We start from the raw sequence: 19807 nt of genomic DNA, 5'->3' as shown, positions 1-19807 counted from the left end.
CAATTTCCCTTTTAAGCACTTACTAATTCCTTTTTGAACATCATAATTGATTCTACTTTCACTATTCCTTGCAGTACATTCCAGATTCAAATCATTGTGTAATTTTTCTCATCTTGCTTTTGGTGCTTTCATTTTACATTCTCTAGTTCTTGACCCTTCTGTCAATATGAAGAGTCTGCATTCATCTACCGTTCCTGTGTGGATCAAGGTTGAAGTACCTAGATTTGGGGGTAATATAGCTTGGATTGAGAGTTTGTTAACAGATAGAAAACAGAAGGAACAAACAGGCTGGAAACACAGGAGATCAGTAGCATCTCTGGAAAGTGTACAATTCAGATACAAGTGAGTGCAGAGCAGAGGTGGTTGAGGGTCTTGTCAATCAAGATGCAGGGTTATGCTCAACTGAGAAATGACAAGATTTTCATGGAAGATAACTAACAAAAACAAAAACAGAAAATGGAAATTTAGAGACCAAGCTCTTGCAGGAAATATGCTGGGAATCAGTCACCCATAACGATTATCAGGCAGTCTATCCCTAGACATGGCAATAGGGTAGTCAAAGAGTTAAAGACAGATCAACAGTTGGTTTTGTTATTTTCCAGAAAAAAAACAATGCTGGAAGACCTCAGAAGGTCAAGAGAATCTGTGGAGAGAAATGGTCTACGTAAGTATTTCAGGTCAAGACCTTGCATCAGCACTGATAGGGAAGAGGAAAAAGATTGCCAATATAGTAGTACATGGGGGGAGGGGGGGGGGAAAGAGGGAGAGGGGGGCGGGAAGAGGGAGAGGAGAGGAAGGAAGGGGGGAGAGAGAGGAAGGGGTAAGAAAACAGAGGCTGGTAAGTGATAAATTCTGGATACCAGCAGCTTGACGTCGCTTTTGTCTCAATCATTTTCCAGTTTGGGCTCCGTTGTAAAATGAACACCCTTTTCAATTTCTACAATTACCTCAACATCAAATGGTCCATCTTTGATTCTTCTGTTCGCTCTCCATTTTTGGAGTAAAAACTGGTTAACAGCCCAAGCCTGCTTCCCACAAGGACTCTATTCCATTGTCACTATGACAGAACCACCTTTCAGATCAGAGTTCTTCATGCATTTTTCTCAACTGAGGATTCTTCTCCACATTTGACAGAGCCCTTGATAGTAACAATCATCCCAACATCTCTCTCCCCATTTCTTCCAGAATGATGGGATTTCCCTTATTTTCCACCAGAGTCCCCACTCAACAAATCATCATCCACCTTCGTCATCTCCTATGATGTTACTCGTATATCCATCATTCACTACCCACCCTCCAGCTTTCAACGTTCCAAACACCTCTCATTGACACTTGCTCTATTGTCATTCTTGCTTCTCATTGTCCAGGGGCTCAAGCAATTCACGGTAAAACAGCAATTTACATGTTTCAATTCCATATCCGGTTCACAACATGGGTGCCTTAAATGAGGAAAACCAAATGCAGTTCAGCTATTACAAAATGTCTTACTACAAGCACGAGCTACGTGATTTTAGTTGCTTTTTATTTAAACGCTACACTTCTGTCCTTGGCCTCGTAATGAAGTTCAATGAATAGCAGCTCATCTTTTCATTAGGAACAATAGAGTCTTCTGAACTGAAAATGGGATTCAGCAATTTCAGATCACAAACACTGGCCTTTTGGCAAAAAGCTGCTGGGATGATCCTGGTATCATCATTTAAAGCCTTTTATCTATTACTGATAACTTTGCCTTGTTCCATTATTTGAGTCATTTAATCATTCCTACACCTTTTTAAACTTTTTGTTCTTCTCTCCACCCTCAACTTCCCTGCATCTGTACTCACTTAATACCCAGCACAGATGCAACTTGTCCAGTTGCAATTAAAATGAGCTTCAACAATTGGTCTCTGTTGCTGCCTGACCTGCTGTATATTCCTAGCATTGTTTGCAAGTTAAATAAAATCAGGAAAAGGTACTCTGTATATTGAAACCGTTATGCAAGTGACAGATGCCTATTATAATGGTGCAAGAGGGAAGGGAAATGTGTTTAATATTTTTATCTTCATATACAGTAAATTTGATGCATTACATAGCAAGATATGAATGCCTGATCACATACTATTTGTTCTAAATTCTCAAAGACTTTTCACTAGGGAGGGTACCAATTATATTCAACATAGTACAATAATATTCCATAATCTACGAAATATGACATGGACTTTAATTCCTTCCCCCTATAATCACATTATGCCAGTAGTTTTCCTGAATTCAAAGTAATCAAATAATGCCTTTGTTCAGTTCAGTCTTAAAGCAGTTTTAAATGTATACTATACTTTTTGCACACTAGCAGCTTTCACAATAAGCTTCCTTAAATTAATTTGCAATAGCACAATTCCATGGATATACAAATAGCTTCCAGTTTGGCAAACTGTCTCAAAACCTTTCCCTTATCAGCTATTATAAAGTGAGCTGAATGATTTCACAGAGTATTAAACCCAATAGCTTCTCTTCTGAATCAAATAAAGTTAGGTAACACAGAAACCATGAAGAGGCAAGACAAAAATATTTTTTAAATGTATCATATCATGAAACAATCACACATACCAGAACTTCTCATTCCTCTAATCACTGCATTTTCAGTAACTGGTCAAGGGGTAGCTTATAAAACAGTTATTGAGCAAGCACTGCTTTAAAGAGTTCATTTATGAGGATGCTATAACCAAGCAGTGCAGCATTAACAAAACTGACTCCAGACCACATAAGGAAATGGGGGAACCAATGCAGAGTACAATGGACAGAAAGGTGGAATAAGGGTAACTATTTGGGCAGCAATGTCACATCCAGTTAACAAAGAGCAGATAGAGTGAGACCTGCTAAGATTACATCAAGATAATCAAGACTAAAAGATAACAAAAGAATGAATGAGGATCTCTGCAGCTAACGAATAGAAGTTGGGACCAGAGCAGGTTCTCTTTACGGAGTAGGCATTCTTGGTAATGAGCAACACAAAGTGCTGGAGGAACTCAGCAGATCAGGCAGCATCTATGGAGGCAAATAAAGTTGACATTTCAGGTCCAGTCCTGATGAATGGTCTCGACCCAAAACGTTGACTGTTTATTTGCCTCCATAGATGCTGCCTGACCTGCTGAGTTCCTCCAGCATTTTGTGTGTGTTGCTCCAGACTCTGCAGAATCTCTTGTCTCCATTCTTGGCAATGACATCAGTACATGGATTAAAGGCATCTCAGGGCACCAAAGTTGCAACCAATCAGATACAAATTCAGATAATTTCCAGGCAGACATATGGAGATTCTGGCTAGAGAATCCAAAGTTTGAGAGGACCAGAGACTGTGGCTTTCTTCTGACAGGACAAATTTCCTGCTCATCCATTTACAGATGTCAGGCAATGGTGACTACTTATAGCATGAAGGTGATGAGAACTAAAGCTGGGTACCATTAACATACATGTCATTGACACTGTTTACATAATATTGTTAAGGACTGCACTTAAATGGGAATAAAAGAGGGCCAAGGTTGAATCTTTCAAGAACACTAGAAATATTAAAAGCATAAGACACATGAATAAAAAGTATAGATGAAAAGATAGTAGCCAAGTATAACTGAAATGAGCATGGTTCTTAAGTATCACATTCAAAGTTTGCATTATAAAGAAACTTAAAAGCTACGCCATCATTGATAATGCATTAAAACATGTTAAAGTATGCTATTGATGCTTCTGGAAATCTACAGCCATAAAACTTTCACATGCACGTGAAAACAAATGGCAAATAGACAAAACTTAAATGAAGGGTGCAGATTATAGTGAGATACAGCACGGAAACAGGCCCTTCGGCCCATTGAGTCTATGCTGACCAAGAATCATCCATTTACACCAATCCTACATTAATCACATAAGAGGCAACAGTGCAGCAAAAAGATTAAATCCATTAGAAATAGCATAAAATTCAAGATTAATGTTCAAAGTAAGATTTTGTTTTAACACCAATGATACAGTATGGTCCTCACAATAGAAGGAAAGCTCACCCCCAAACCAAAAGCTATAATTTATCTGTCCTTTTTCAGAAGTTATAACTTTCTGCAATCACACTATCGTGATCCTCTTGTGGCAAGAATACCATTCGCAGAAGACAACCAGGAGGGAAAATAGTGACACTCCATAATTGCCACAATTTTGTAAGATTAGCTATACAAACGTCCAACTCCTTCACAATATGTCTAAATCAGCTGTCATGAATTTTACTCACCTATGTCCCTTTTTAATCCTGTTAATGGATGCAAAATTTAGACTACCTTCCAAAAGTTTTTATTTAGGATTTCAAAAAAACCATACTCAAAACCAATAGCTATTTTCATAGGCAAAATTTATTGTTTCTACCTAGACCAACGAAATTAGTGAATGATTTATATAAAAAAATTACAAAGGTAACGTGACATCCCTGGTATGCACTACATGAGTTTAACAGTGTTGATTTTATTTTAATCAGTGATTCAAAATGAAATAAAGTGGGAAAAAAATAAATTGTCCCCATAGAAGTGAAAACCACCAAACCTAACTATTCAAAAGCTTTCTAGTACACTATAGTCTGTAAGAAATTTTCCTGTGCCCGTCTGATACCAAGCCATAATGTCACAGGTTTGTGAGGTAAAGTTGATATGGTTTAAAACCTAAAGCCAACATTTTTTTTCTTAAACCTAGTTTAATTCTGTTCATGCAAATGCAATATTTATATTTTTATAAAGTTTCTTTCAAAATTTGTAGTGGAATATCCACATTAGGCACAGAAGTACACCAGGTACATTACATACAAAAACATATGTTAAAGAACATATCAGTCTGCTAAAAAGACGACTGTTCATGGAAGCATCAGTAATACAGGTAGAGACAGAATTGGAGTCTAGATCCAAACAAGTAATTAAGTTATACAATGATCACAATTATCTGTGTTGCCACAAATTGGAATGCACATAATTTATATTTAATTTCAAAGCTTGTTAAAGAATTTAAAGATGAATTAGCAAACTTTACTACCACCAACTGGAAGAAATAGTTTTTAAACTTTCCTCTTATTTACAGTTTGTTCAGTTAGACCATTACATATTTCAGTATAGTTTAAGGAAACAATAGAACCGGTCAGGCTTTTAGAACTGGAACATAAATCACCCAAAATTTTTTTTTTAAACTGGGTTTACAAATTCTGACATCCATTTTCATTATACACAAGTTCTCAAGCACATCGTGCATGAACATCTTCTGAGAGTGCTGGAAAAGGCAAGATGCTTCTCTTCCATAAAATAATATCCCTATGAGTTGCTACTGGCAAGCAGTTTCTTCCCCCATCATGCAGCTTGGGGAATTATTCACTGGAATGGAGGAATATGCGTATTTGCACAAGCTTCTTGGACCTCCCTTATCATAAGGATTCTGGTCAACATTTGTTCCATTGCTTCATTACTGACAGGTTGTGTTGAATACCAAATTGGACTATTTGGTGCAACCACTGGTTCAGCATTCAGGTAGAAGGCATCATTACGTCCTTTAGCACTCTGTGGACTGCAATAAAAAGGATGATATCTGTTAATTACATAGGTTGTTTCTAACATAATTCACTTTAAAAGAGATTTAAAAATCACTTGGATGTTTTATGGAAATGTTCATATAAAGGGAGTAGCCAAAGCAAATCTAATCAGGCTAATTATCACAGTCTACTCCAGTGTTTATAGATGAAGTCAAGTAACACTTGGTCACTGAAACCTAGCCAGGACCACAGCTTCAAACATCCTTGGTCCAGACATGGACCAAAAAAGCTTAATTCCAAAAAGGAGGCAAGAGAGACTACACATGATGTCAAGGCAGTTTTTGATTGTGGCACTCAGAAGTCCTGGTTAAACCAAACTAAATAGGCATTAAGGGGAAAATATGCTAACAGTTGGAGTCATATTTTGAACCATGAAAAATGGTTGTGGTTTTTGAAGGCCGATCATTGCCAGCCTCAGGATATCGCTTTAGAAGTTCCTCAGGAGAGTGCACTGGGCCCAATCATCTTAAGCTACTTCATCACTGATGATTGTGCAATATTCAGTTCCATTTACAGCTCCACAAAAAATTAAGCATTCCACAGCTGAACAGACCAAAACCTGGACAGTATGCAGTCATAGGCTGCTAAATGGCAAATAATTTTCATGCCATAAAAGTGCCAGTCAATCACCATCTCCAGAGTCACTGACATTCAAAATAAAAACTGCCAATGCTGGAAATATGAAATTAAAATGCTTGAGATACTCAGCATGTCAAGCAGTATCTGTGGAGGGAAACAAAGGTTTCATTTCAGATCAATGATCAGAACAGGGAAAATTTAGAAACAATTGTGGTATTACCATTGCTGAGCCCTACCATCAACATGATCAATGGACAAGAATTTTCATCATGGACAAGAATTTCAAATGGATCGGCTACATAAATACAGTGACTACCCCAGGTCAGGGGATTCATATCCTGTGACAAATAATTCAGCTCTTGACACCCCAAAGCCCTTCTACTCTCTACAAGGAAATAGGACTACAACAGAATATTGTTTATTTGCTCAATGCATAGTTCTAAGTAAACTGGAAGCTCGACACAGTCTAGGACAAGTAGCCTGCTTGACTGGCATGCCACCATATGCCTTAAATGCTCATTCTTTCCACCGCTGTCACTACACTACGCACCACATGCAAAATGCATTGCATATACCAGCCTTGGGTATCCTGACAGCAGCTTCCAAACCTGCAACCTCTGTCGTGGAGGAGGACAGGGGCAGCAGGTGCATGGAAACCATCTTCTGCAAGTTCCACTCCAAGTCATGCGCCATCCTGACTTGGAACTACATTGCTATTCCTTTATTGTCACTGGATCCAAATCCTATTATGAGAGAATGTGCAAACTCTACAAAGACCACAAAGATAGCACCAATCAAATTCAGGTTACTGGAGCTGCAAGGCATCAGCCCTAAATGCAAGAATAATTAGAGAAAAGCCATCCTGTGGACAAAGAGAAAACCAAAGGTTCAAAAATGTTATTTTATCACATCATATACATTCAGCAAAACAGGGTTGTAGAATTGTAACTTAAGTCTTCTGTGCTGATATTTTAATAAACTTAAAGAGAAAGCAAATTATTTCATTGTCAGTTTAGTCTTGCTTGTACAATATACAAATAAAAATAAATCCTAAAGGATTATGAGATAATAAACTGAGAAGCTTAGGAATGCAACTTAAAAAAAATCACAATTGCTGGAAATTGGACACAAGGAAGCTGGTAAGCCTCACCATTTAAAGAGGTAGAAGTCATAGAGTTTAATGGGGCACCTCAAGGGATTCTCAGAATTTTCAAGTTGCTCAACATACATATCTTCTGTAACTGAAAGAAAAAGATCAAATTCCTAAGTCTTCTAACAACATATTCAATAAAAAGTCTTTAATTCAATTCTCTACCCCTGTAAACAACAAGAACGAACAGCAATCGATGTATTAATGTAGTTTCTTTGAATACATTTTAACAGCAAGCTTTGAAACAATCTATTCTGTGCATGGCAAAATGCTTTCATATCCAAGGATGCCAGCTGAAATCAGTCCTATGTAAACACTTCAAGTTTCCAATAGGGCAGACGGGAGTCTAAGTTACAAGGTCACTAAATACTGCAGCTGAAGAGTTTCATTCATGAAGAACAGGAACGTTTAATCCACTGAATTCTCCCAGTTGCACACTAAGTACTCAAAATTAAGTCAAGATATAATAATAGATCTGAAGTAACAGGAACATTTAACATCTGTTTGTAACTGACTAAATGTAAATCAACTTAGCAACACTTACATCTCTGTAGCAAGTAATTAACAGCAGAGGCTTTGAATTAACTTCTAGTAGTGAAAAGGGGGCATAATGCTTCAATCAAATACATTAATTTATCTAACAAAAAGTAGATAAAGACAGGTCACAGTAGAAACATTTTCTCACTAGAACATGTAGCTGCAAAGATACAATATTAGCAATTTATCTGCATATTGTACATCCATATTATTTATCTGTGGCTATCTGGCCTTCAAGTCATAATCACTTATTGCTTACAAAAAATTCTAAATACTCTTTAAAACAAAAATGCGCACCACCTTTCTGTCCAGCTTGAAGCTGTCCATATAATCGTAGATATCGTATACTGGAGCATTTATCCTTTGAATTGCCAGGATTCTTCTTCATCTGCTTTAATACTTTTGAGAAAGCTAATTTGGAGTGTTGTTCAACTGTTTTCAGCATAAAATACCTGTCAAAACATTTCACTGTTTAAATGCAGGATTCACTGAAGCAAAAATCTTGCTCCTTTCAAGATTATGTGCCTGGGTATAAAGGCCTAGGCATACTACATTGAAGAAATAAGAAATTTACCATAACACTCTGGTTTAAACACAAGATTAAGATAACGTCACACCCAAAAGAGCAAGACAATTTGAAAAAACAGGAACAATTTCTACAGTAGATCAAGTCTTTCAAATACACAATTCATAATTACTTCTCAAATCAGTGTTTTCAAATAATGCAAAAGCAAATCATACTTGGTATTGAAATACATCAACGTGTACAAAAGAGTAGCTGGAGAATGTGCTCCCAGTTGCTTACAATCCCATAGCATCTCCTCAGTAATACGACTAGGAATGACGTAACCTACCAAAAAAATAACATTTTAAATTGTGCTGTGATTAAAAACAAAGCTGCTTTAAGTGGCTCCTGCAAAAAGATAACACCTAAAAATATAAACCTGCAAAAATACAATATAAACTTGTGGAAATGAACATACTAATTGTATATGCAAGGAGTAATCTCAAAGTAGGAACATAAAAGTTTACACAATCTTAAAAACAAAAATAAGATTTGGAGACTATCTGTAAAGACATGCTCTTAAGCAATGACACACAAGGAATACATCACATCAAGCTACCTTTAAAGTAGTTATGGTTAAAGGAAAAGAAAACCAAATAAAGACCATTGAGTTGTAGTCATCCCTTAAGTATATCCTGCAATACATTACAATCACTTGCTGGAGCTGCACATTGGTGTTCAGTAACTTGTATACAAACACACCGAGGTCCCTTTGAACATCAATGTTGCCCAATTTCTTATTTAATAAATATTCATTTTACTGTTACATGCAAAGTGGATAACTGCACATTCCCAAATTATATTCCATCTACCACGTTCTCACCCAGTCAGCTCATCCATGTCCCCTTGAACATTTTTTTTTACATCCTCTGTACTCAATCTGACCTTTAGTATCTGCACAAATTTGGAAATATGACACATGGTCTCTTCAGCCAAATCATTGATAGATTGCAAAAAGCTGGGCCTAATCAGCAAACCGGGTGGTAGCCCACTAGTCACAACTGCCAACCTGAGAATGACCATTAATTCCCAATAACTAATTTTCAATCCATTTCTATACATTATCCCCAAATCCAGTGTCCGGACTTATTAATCAACCCCTATGCGGGACCCTATCAAACGCCTTTCAAAAATACAAATAACACATCCACTGCTTCCCCCACATCTTTTCTACCATCCTCAAGTCCAACATGATTTTCATTTCCCAAATCCACAATGACATTGGTCAATCCTATCATTAAAGAGTCAGGAATTTCAAAGTCCAGTTGCAAGTGGTTTGTGGGGGCAATTTTTCTACAGTCTTAAACAGAAGTAACTGGCTTTTGGGGAAGGGAGGTTTGAGTGATGAAGATGATGGAAATACCAGGGCCACACGACTTGCCAAAATCAAGGGGAAGGCTGCTAATGGCTAAGAGAATTACAAAGGAGAGCGAGGTTGATTATTGAACACTAGTGAGATCAGAGCAGAAAGTAAAAGGTGAATTCAAGTGGTAGTTGAAATGGAGGTTTAGGAATTGTTCAATATGGACCCAGAGAGAGGACATCCTGATGTGTTTGGTTGGGCAAAAAAAAATTAAGAAATGGTTCCCAAGGATCAGGAATGAGAGCGATTTGGTGATTTCTCATTCAGTATAACTGTAAAAATACCAAATCAAACATTGTGAACCAAGGCATCCAAATCAGGTCCCTAGTTTAAAACTTATAATCTTAAACAGCGAAAAACACTAATGATTTGTGGATAATCTCATCTTAAACTGAGTAATTATGAAGAGAAATAATTTACAACTTACCAAGCAAACTTATTTTAGGATGCCATTCTTTAAGGACTTCATGTAATCTTTCAGTAAATTTAGAATAATAGAGATCTGCAAAAATATTATCTATTCTTCCATTTTCAAACATATGCTGTAAAATAAATAAATGATGCTTACGCACAGAAAAATAGTTTTTGCTCAAATAGAAATCAAATTCCATTCACTCAGTTGCAGTAAATATTTAAAAAGAGATGCACACATTACAAGTAGGTTGTTCAACCACTACTTCCTCACCCACCCAAAAAAAGGGAAACAAATCCAAAGACTACCTTCTGAATACAAAGAAAGAAGTAATACAGCAAATCTGCCTCATAGGGAGCACCATCTGGATCTCTTGCTTCTTTGGTCATTAAACAAAGTCCATAATTGAGTTCTATTAATGTTGCACAAAGAGCATCTTCTCTAAATTTCATCGGCTGGCGTCCTAACATGTAAACGGAAAGAAACCCTGTTAAAACTAATTAAAACGAAAATCAGCATTTCTTACATTCATCCATCCACACTTGGTCATATTTTTGTACCTAGCCGACCCCTGCATTACAGACATTTGGGGTAATGGATATCCATCCTTACAGAATTCACAAATTACTATGCAGAAATTTGAGATTCTGAATAAAATTCACTCTCACAGAACTTGTGTCAAAAAGTAAATAAATAAACATTTTTTCAACTTGCATTTCTTGATGCATGCACAGATGAAGCACCTTCACACTGGAAATTTGCAATATGGTTTTCTCTGAACATTATCCCCTTCCCAAACACAGGGGTCGTCTGTACAAGTTTCGATCCTTTGTTATGTTCACAGATGGCATAAGAAAAGGGAATATTAAAATTCTGCCAAAGATTTTTGGTTCAAATATACAAGTTGAAAATATTAATGTTTAAGTTTCTTTAGATTTTATAAATACCATTTTAAACAAATTACCTACATAATTTTTGTTTAGTTCTTAAGATTTTAAAACGTAGCTTAACACAAGTACTGACAACACGAAGAGTGCTGGCTAGAAGTCACAAAATCTGATGGTGCAAAGAAAATAAACAGTGACACTTCTTCCTTTCTACCTAAAAAGTCTCAACTACAAGCTTCAGGGCAAAATATTCACATGATACATTAGATTAATATGTTTTGATTTAAAATTCATAAAGAAACATTATAATTAAACAAACTTACTTATTCAGAATTAAAAGCTCTCTTGCAATGAACTTTTCTGCTGAACTGCTGTTACAGTTAGGGTCAGAGTTACAGTTTATAGCAAAAAAACATTTGAAACCTTCACAACATGTATAATAATGGTATTGCTTCACCAGCTTTTATTGATTTTAACATTTATGCCAGTTAGCCACGTGCCAAACCATGGCAAGTGCAGTTGGGCAAGATATTGTTAGACCTTTCGATTGTGAGGTTTTAAAATGCACTTTTAAGATGTATTAGTTTTATAAAACAAATCTACGAAGGATTGAGTTTTTCCAAGTAGCCACTGGACTCTTCTTTGGAAAAAACTGAAACCAAATGTTCCACTAACATACCTGGAGGATAAATTTCTTGCCTACAAATTTTTCATTTAATATTTAAATCCTCTGTTCAGTTTTGATTCACAAAATGGCTTTACAATCTAATTTATGCTAACATACATGTAAACTGATATCAAATCCCAGCATCCTTAATTAACAAAAAAAGCAATTCTTAATTACCATAGAGTAATATACAAAAAAGATTAAGCTATAACAATCCTTTAAGACACAATTTTAAGATACAAAGCAAATCATTACTTCCTGGCAAAGGTGGTTTACTTTCAGCCTCTTTCATTATTTCTGCATTCTTAATTTGAGCCCAGTTCTGCCAGACACTGGCTCCTTCTTCTGGCTTTAGAGAATCAGGCAGCATTAAATCAGCCTGCACTTCAATTTGGTGGTCCGTTGACTGGGTATGCATCGCTTGAGTCTACAACAAGAAAAAAACATTTGTGCAGATTCATGATATACAAGTCCATAAGACTGGGCACTTAGCATATACTAGTTTACAAAGAATTAGTAGCAAAGGAACAATCAGAACATGTCTGCATTATGCTCCTCTCAAGTCTTGCCCCATCATTCCTCACCTAACTCTATCAGCCCTGATGTGCCAATTCAGCTTTCCCTTAATTGGATCTTTTAGTTTCATACTAGTTTCTGGGTGAAGAAATTTCTTCCAAAATCTGATCTTACTGCTGGCATTGCAGACTTCTAATTTTGCTCTTTCCCAGTAAAAGCAACATTCCAAGTCTAAGGCTATTAAACACCACCTTACATAATTTTAAAGACCTCTTTTAGATCACCTCCTTAGCCTTCTCTTTGCAAGAGCAATTTATTCTGGTCATTTCCTAACAGCTGTATCTACTTTTTTTTGGTGTCATTCTTCCAAATTTCTTTTGCTCCCTCTCCAGAATGTTCCCATTCTTTTGTAATATAGACACAGGAACTGTGCACGAACACCAATGGATCAATTCAATACAGGTTTAGCACAACTTTCCTACTTTTTAATTCCATTCATCTGGAAATAAACCCAGCTACTTTGATTAGCTAAAATGCCTTAAAATGTTTTTACTTGTCCTTAAAAATCCTTTTACAGTTTACACTCTTATTTGCTGGGTAGTATACAACCACTATTTTTCTTTCTAAAATGTACTGTCACATATTTGCCTATATTGAAATTCATTTACCAAATGTGCCTATTCTGCAAGTTTTTTCACATAATTTTTTTTTTGCAGTCCTCCTCAATATTGACCATCTCCAGCCATCAACACTCTCCCTGCTAAGTGTGCTTTAGATTCCAAAGTTTAGCTTGTTAAAATACAAATTCTGAGCAAGTCTCAGCACTGATCCTTGTGGGACCCTACTGTCTACCTTCTCCATTAGCCCACACTCACTACAACACCTTGCGCAAAACCAGATAACAATCTTTGCAGTTACTAGCCCCAACTCTCCAAATGCTCTGACATCCACTAATCTTTTATGTGATGCCTTATTGAAGGTGGTCTTCTGGAAACCTATATAAATCACACCACTGCATTAGCCCTTGCCTGTTATTTCATTGAGATTGATCAAACAATACTTATTTCAATCCTTTGTGGATTTTAGTTGTGCAGTACTGACCATTCACTTTTTGTTTGGTTTCTAAATTCATCCCCCCCCCCCCCCCCACTTATGTTGGGACTATTTCTTTTTCTGCCATTAATGCCGTTTTTAAACTTATCAGTCCATCTCCGTGCATAAATATAGATATTTGTTAGCTATGCAGTCTTCTGGAATTACAGCTTACAGTGGTGAATTATTAAATGTACAATAGTGACTCTGCAAGGTTATTTTAAAATGTGGATGCAATATATTTTAAAATAACTGGGCAGAGGCAGGATTGTACAATTAATAATTCGCCACTGTATTTCATTCTTTCAGTTTTATCCTTTCAGTTTGAATAGTTTACTTAATACTTCATTCTTCTTCCCTGCAAATGTAATCACAATTCCTGATTAGATCCTTTCATACTCTGCCCACCCTTTTGATCTCCAAGCAAATACCAAAGCAAAGTATGTAATAATACTACCATTTTGTCACTGTGGTCTGTGATTTTACTTGATCTATTCCCTACTAGCCATCCATGTATTATATCTATCCAATTTTTCTTTTTTTAAAAAACATCGCTTTTCTGCTATAAAATGTATAAAACTATTGTATATTCCTTGACAATTTTACTGTTTTCTGTTAAGTTTTTCAACTTCTGTCTCAGTATTTCCTCTCATGCTGTTTGACAGTTCAGAAGATTAACTCCATTTTAACCAAGTCTTAACCTCACAGTACAAGTGTAATATTAATACTTGAGTGTTGTCATACAGCAGAGTGCACTTCAACAAAAACTTCTGCATAACAGATGTGAAATTGTACAAATTGATCAATAAAAGTTTAACAGCTTACCTTCTCCAAATGCCCTCAGATGTCACTAATAAATTCATCACTTTATACCATGATTTTGTGACCTCAAGCAGATTTTTTATTATATAATTTTCAACTTAACACAATAAGCCCTGGTGCAAACCCTGACAATACATTTCATCCCACCTATCCGACAGATGGCCGTTTTCCTATAGCCTCAATGTTGCTCATCAGGTGAGGGGGTATCAAAGAATAACTCAAATTTTATCCATTCAGCAACAACATATCAGCATTTCTCATCCGAATTCACCAGAATATTAGAACATAAGAACTATGCCAACTTCCACCTCCTTAAACTATGGTGGGCTGTGAACCCAAAGACAACAACAATGCACGTTTTAATGTGTGTATTATATGACTAGATTTCCCCCACCCCTCCCTCCCAGAGTACATTACAGATTTTGTAAAACAGACTCACTTAAAAGCAAAAGGACCAACTTGTTTTAATAGATATTAGCTCCATTTGGATGTTGTCTCTGAAGTCTGAAGGCAGCCCATGTCATGCTGTGATCTGCTGTTGGATATCACACCTTACTAATTGGTTTGAGAGAAGGGTTTCCTTATGTTAGTAAAATCTTCTGAACACCTGAAACAATGTAGTACATTTCAGGACCTCAAAACATTGGATATGAGTGGGAAGGAGAAACATTGGTGAGCTATTCAGTGAATCAGCAGTAATGGTATCCTGCTGTAAATTTAAAAGGAACTAATCCTCTGTCTATATCTCAGTCTTTCCCTACTGTCCAGGAGGACCAAGCACGGGAAAGGCTGAAGGTGCCAGCAGAAAACCTAATCTTGGGGACCAGGACAAGTTCACAGTGCACACCAATTAAAATTTAAGTGTACATTTTATCAAGTCCTATCCAAACCAATTTTTTCTTTCAACCATCCAGAATTGGTTTAGCTTTTTCTTTATGGAAAATGAAGGGAATAACATGCTTTCGTGATCTATTCATTGATAATTGCCTTTTGTCTTTTGAACAGTTGTCTAATAAATAAAATTTGCCTAGATCACATTTTTTGATATTTACAGATTAGAAATGTTTTAAGTTATTTTACCTACTTTTCCGATACCACATAAAACTGAAATTACAGAAAGAATTTTAGGTTTTAACCCTTATCAGAAGGGCTTGATAGCAATAATTTATGATCTGATTATGAAAATATGTCTAGAGACACTTGATAAAATTAAGAATGACTGGGAAAGAGAACTTCAGATTCTTTTACCTATAGAGACATGGAAGAAAATTCTCCAATTAGTTAATACATTTTCAATTCTCCAATTAGTTAATACATCTTCAATGTGTGCTAGGCATTCTTTGATACAGTTTAAGGTAGTCCACAGGACCCATATGTCTAAGGATAAGTTAGCCCGTCTTTATCACCGTATAAATCCTATATGTGACAGATGTAATTCAGAGGTGGCTTCCCTGACACGTTTTGCTCCTGCCTTCTTGGCAAAATATTGGAAAGACATTTTTAATATTATTTCAATGGTATTAATATTGATTTACAACCTCATCCTATTACTGCAATTTTTGGGTTACCAATGATGGATTCCGGCCACCTATCCGCTTCAGCTTGTCGTATTATTGCATTTCTTACATTAATGGCCAAGAGATCCATTCTATTTAAATGGAAGGATCCTATACCTCCTATCACATTTCAGTGGTTTTCTCAAACTATAACATGTTTAAACTTAGAAAAAACTGGAGTGGTACTGTTGATCCTTTGCTTAAATTTGAGGAAATCTAGAGCCCATTTATTCAGTATTTCCATATGATGTAAGCAGACCTCTTCCGAATCCCTTTCAATAATCTTCTATTTGAATATGGAGGAGCGGAGCTAACGACATAATAATGTTTTTCAACTGAAGAAATAACAGTCCAGCTTTTTTTTTTGAAGTTTTTGGTTTGCTTTTGTTTATTACCATCTTTTTTCTTTGTTGTTTTATTATGATTTGTTTTTAATTTTGGGGTTCTCTTTTCATATAATCAAATTTCTTTTGTATTGGGTTCGCTTAGTAAGAGACTGGGAGGTTCGGATTATATATTTTACTTCCTGTGTTTGTATATGTCAACTGTTATTATTGTAATCCCAATCTCTTCGCACCATGTGTATAATTACTATTGTTATGTTATTAATTTGAAATTTAATAAAAAGATTGAAAAAGAAAGAAAATTTAAGTGTGCACTGTTTCTAATAAGTCTATAGTGGATGAGATGTGCTGGATACTTCCAATTAAATTTTTCCTGAATTGAACTGAGTCAGTTATTTTTTTAAATATAAAGATGTTCAGCATTTTGTATTCAACAGAAGGTAAACACCCAGTTTACATCTTCAGGAATTAAAACCATTTTCTCCAAAACTTGTTTCTATTTTGCAAACCTCCTTTCATAACTTAAAACACCTTGTACTGGAATGGACTTCTGCTCCTTTACTGTGACCTTTCCCCACAGCATCAGTGACTAAAATTAGAGGTTTGTCACTTTACCTTGACCTGACATATATTTCGATGCAGAAGGAAGTGAGAAATACCATTACACACATTCATCCTTGTAAACCCATTCTTCACAGCAGATTCAACTTTCAGGCCCAGTCTGAAACTATCCTTGGTTTAAATACATCGGGCCAACATACTTCCTCCTAAAACCCAAATTCTTTCCCAAAACCGCAAACTATCAAAATCCTTAACCTACAATCTGTATACAAGAGAAATACAAATTGAGTAACATTTATATTACTTCTCAATTCATTTCCTCTTCTCTCTGCAACTCGTCTTTTATTGAGAAGGCAGGTTGTTGAGTAAAGTACTATGAAGTAAAAATGAGAAAGAAAATCTTAAAAAATAGTACATTATAATTGAGAAATAAATGGTTTGCCCTCATATCTAACAATTCTATACTTATTCTTTCCTCTGGGGGTTGGTGGGGTGGAAGGACAAGATCACTTTGGTTCACAGAAAGTAAAACCAGAATACCATTTGGATGCTAAGGAGAGAAGTGCTCGGGTGCCCATGTGCACAAATAACTAAAGGTTGGGTCATCTGCTTAAAAAAAAATCAACAGATATTAACCTTTATTTCAAGGCAGCTAACAGCAAAGAATCTGTTTCATTTTGTCAAACCTTAGCTGGTTTACTGCATTCAGTTTTGAGCATCAATTCTCAGGAATATATGTTGGACTTGGAAAATAGCAAAAATGAATCCACCAAGGTTTAAAGGATTAACTAAAAATTAAATTAATAAACTACTTCTGTATTTCCTCGAGTTTCAAAGACTGGGGATTGCTCTTCCTGAGATACTTAAAACTGAAAAAATTCACTAAGTTATGATACAAATAACTATTCTCTATTATAGGGAAATCCCAAAGGGTCAAGAGCTATGTCGTTTGGGAGTCAGATGAGGCAACATGTTTACACAAAGGACAGTAGAAATGTGAAACTTGCTTCCAAAAATTGTTGCTGATGCCAGGTCAATGTAATTTTTCTTTTAAGTGTGATACAATTTTGTTAGATGCTGGTATAAAGGAATAAACTGACGAAGAGACTCCATGATTTAACAAAAAAGAGCTGATTAACAGTGGCTGAACAACTAAGCACATTGCTGCAAGCTTATCATTATTTGCATCCCTTAGTGATGTGACACCCTAGGTCATACTCATTTCAGTGACAGAAACCATATCTGGAGATCCAAAAAAGCACCAGTCTACCAATACCAAAGAATGGTGTTGTTTAGTTTGGTTTGGTTGTTCAAATATTGTGTTTGCTTGGTTATTTATAAAGCTCACTTCTTTGCATTAAAATACAAACCAGTAATAGTGTTCGAGGCAAAAAAAATTTAATCCAGTGATTTAACTTGGGTGCTTCTTGTGGTTGCACCAAGAGTCTCTGAAGAGAGGAGTCTAAACTATTACTTATGCTTCCAACTCCTACACCATGCTATACTGCAGTTTTTGGAAACCAAAGCAAATTTGGTCCAGCACATAAAATAAGTGGTAGTTAGGGCTTGCATGTTCTTAGAAATTTTGCATTAGTGCATCTGTTATAACATTTGCTGAGGGTGGTGGAATGCATGCCAAGAGCTTTTCAAGTCCCTTGCCAATCAAAACTGCATGTGAAACAAAACTTTTAGCTGAATGTAAAGTTGAGGCATCTTACAGCTCTAATCTATAAATTGAGGAGGTCTTGCCCATTCCATGAATTTACAATAGGTTTTGAATTTCAGATAATTATTCTACTGTTGATTATTAATGGCCTCTTTAGCTGCATAACCTAACAGGTAAAAATGTAGATTTTTTTTAATGAAAAAATATTGAAGTAACTGAGAACAAAAAGCTTTTATGATGTTCCCTCAATCTGTTGTAGAACCAATTCAGCAATACCTGGAGTTATATTTAGTTCCCCAATTAACCATATACATTAAAGGCAACTATTTAAAGAAATACCTGTACTTGTTGTGGATCCCAGTATTTCAGAGATTGATAGGTTCTCCCACCAGCCTGTATCGTAACAGGAATATGAAGATTTCCATTTACATTCACAAACTGTGTTGAGAATGCAGTCGTCACAGATGGATGTATCATTTTGTCCTGTTGGCTTTTCCCTGCATTCGACAGGGCCAGAGTCTTGTCTTTGCCCTCTTCTATTTTGATTCCAGTCACGTTCATTGGGATTTCATCAATTTGGACTAAGTTACAGCCATCATGAGGAATTGTGGTATGCAGTACAGTTTGACCTTCAGAGCAAGGTGCAGGAGTTGTATATATAGTCCACGATTCAGCATTGGATAATGGGCCAGAAGTTGAGGTGGTAGCTGGAACAACACTATATAATTGACTGCTGTCCACTGTAAGCAGTTCCTGGCGAACAGGAATATAGCTTTGCTGTTGGACCTGAGAAGGTAAAGTAAGCACGGTGGTCACTGTATTTTGCACTAAGGGCTGACTCATGGTATAGTTTTCTTCAACTGGTAAATCAACTTTCCTTTTCTTCACAGGTTGTGGAACACCTGAAGAGCTGGGCCTTCTTTCTTGTGCTAGGGAGTTGATTACCCTACTGACAGATTGTGGCTCCTCAGAAGTAGTTTGTGATTGCAATTGAGCTTGCATCTGCTTTGCTTGTAGGGTCTGGTGATCTGTTTGAATTTCCAGCTGATGTGGTTGTTGTGCCTGTACAGGGTGAGATTGCATCTGTTGTCCTATTGGTGATCCCTGGGCTGTGTGTTGTTGAACTGGAGAACTAATAGGTCTAGATAACTCGAGCAATGATCCAGCAACATCAGCACTGTCCATGTATATGTAGTGTCCTCTTTGTTGGTACATTGTAACAGGAGTTTGAACAAATTGTTGGACTTCTTCAGATCCTTTCCCATTCACCGAATCCAAAAATTCCTTCATATGATGCTGTGGTATTGTCCGTGCTTTCATTCTTAAATATTCTTCATAGGGAATTGAATTCTCCAGTGAATGATTCATTTTGGGTTACTACAAAAAGAAAAACAAAAAAAAAAAAAATCGGAAAAAAGTCCTATCAAATACCTTAGCACAAAATCAGTTTTAAGAACATCCTCATTGTTCTACAACAGAAAGCTATTCCATGAACAATTAAAATAACATTAAATG

The 19807-nt window shown here is 36.2% G+C and overlaps 1 protein-coding gene across 6 annotated transcripts in view; it reads right to left on the bottom strand.

Annotated features, from left to right (window-relative positions):
- Positions 1-4343: 4343 nt before the first annotated feature.
- The window catches only part of LOC127580390 (transcriptional regulator QRICH1-like), a 29403-nt gene continuing 13939 nt past the window's right edge, over positions 4344-19807 (bottom strand). For 5 of the 6 annotated variants that reach the window (XM_052033781.1, XM_052033777.1, XM_052033778.1 and 2 more), the window contains 8 exons: positions 18632-19669; positions 11991-12162; positions 10490-10644; positions 10197-10311; positions 8583-8691; positions 8142-8293; positions 7305-7395; positions 4344-5550 (listed from right to left, as the gene is read on the bottom strand). In XM_052033781.1, the coding sequence (XP_051889741.1) occupies positions 5358-5550; positions 7305-7395; positions 8142-8293; positions 8583-8691; positions 10197-10311; positions 10490-10644; positions 11991-12162; positions 18632-19660 (2016 nt within the window). In that variant the 5' untranslated portion in view covers positions 19661-19669 and the 3' untranslated portion in view covers positions 4344-5357. The remainder of the gene's footprint in view (positions 5551-7304; positions 7396-8141; positions 8294-8582; positions 8692-10196; positions 10312-10489; positions 10645-11990; positions 12163-18631; positions 19670-19807) is intronic. The other variant, XM_052033782.1, reaches the window with a different exon arrangement.

The sequence above is a fragment of the Pristis pectinata genome, chromosome 19 (assembly GCF_009764475.1).
Source record: "Pristis pectinata isolate sPriPec2 chromosome 19, sPriPec2.1.pri, whole genome shotgun sequence".
Taxonomy (NCBI): domain Eukaryota; kingdom Metazoa; phylum Chordata; class Chondrichthyes; order Rhinopristiformes; family Pristidae; genus Pristis; species Pristis pectinata.
The sequence above is the reverse complement of the archived record's forward strand: the minus strand, read 5'-3'. Positions and strand labels throughout refer to the sequence as shown.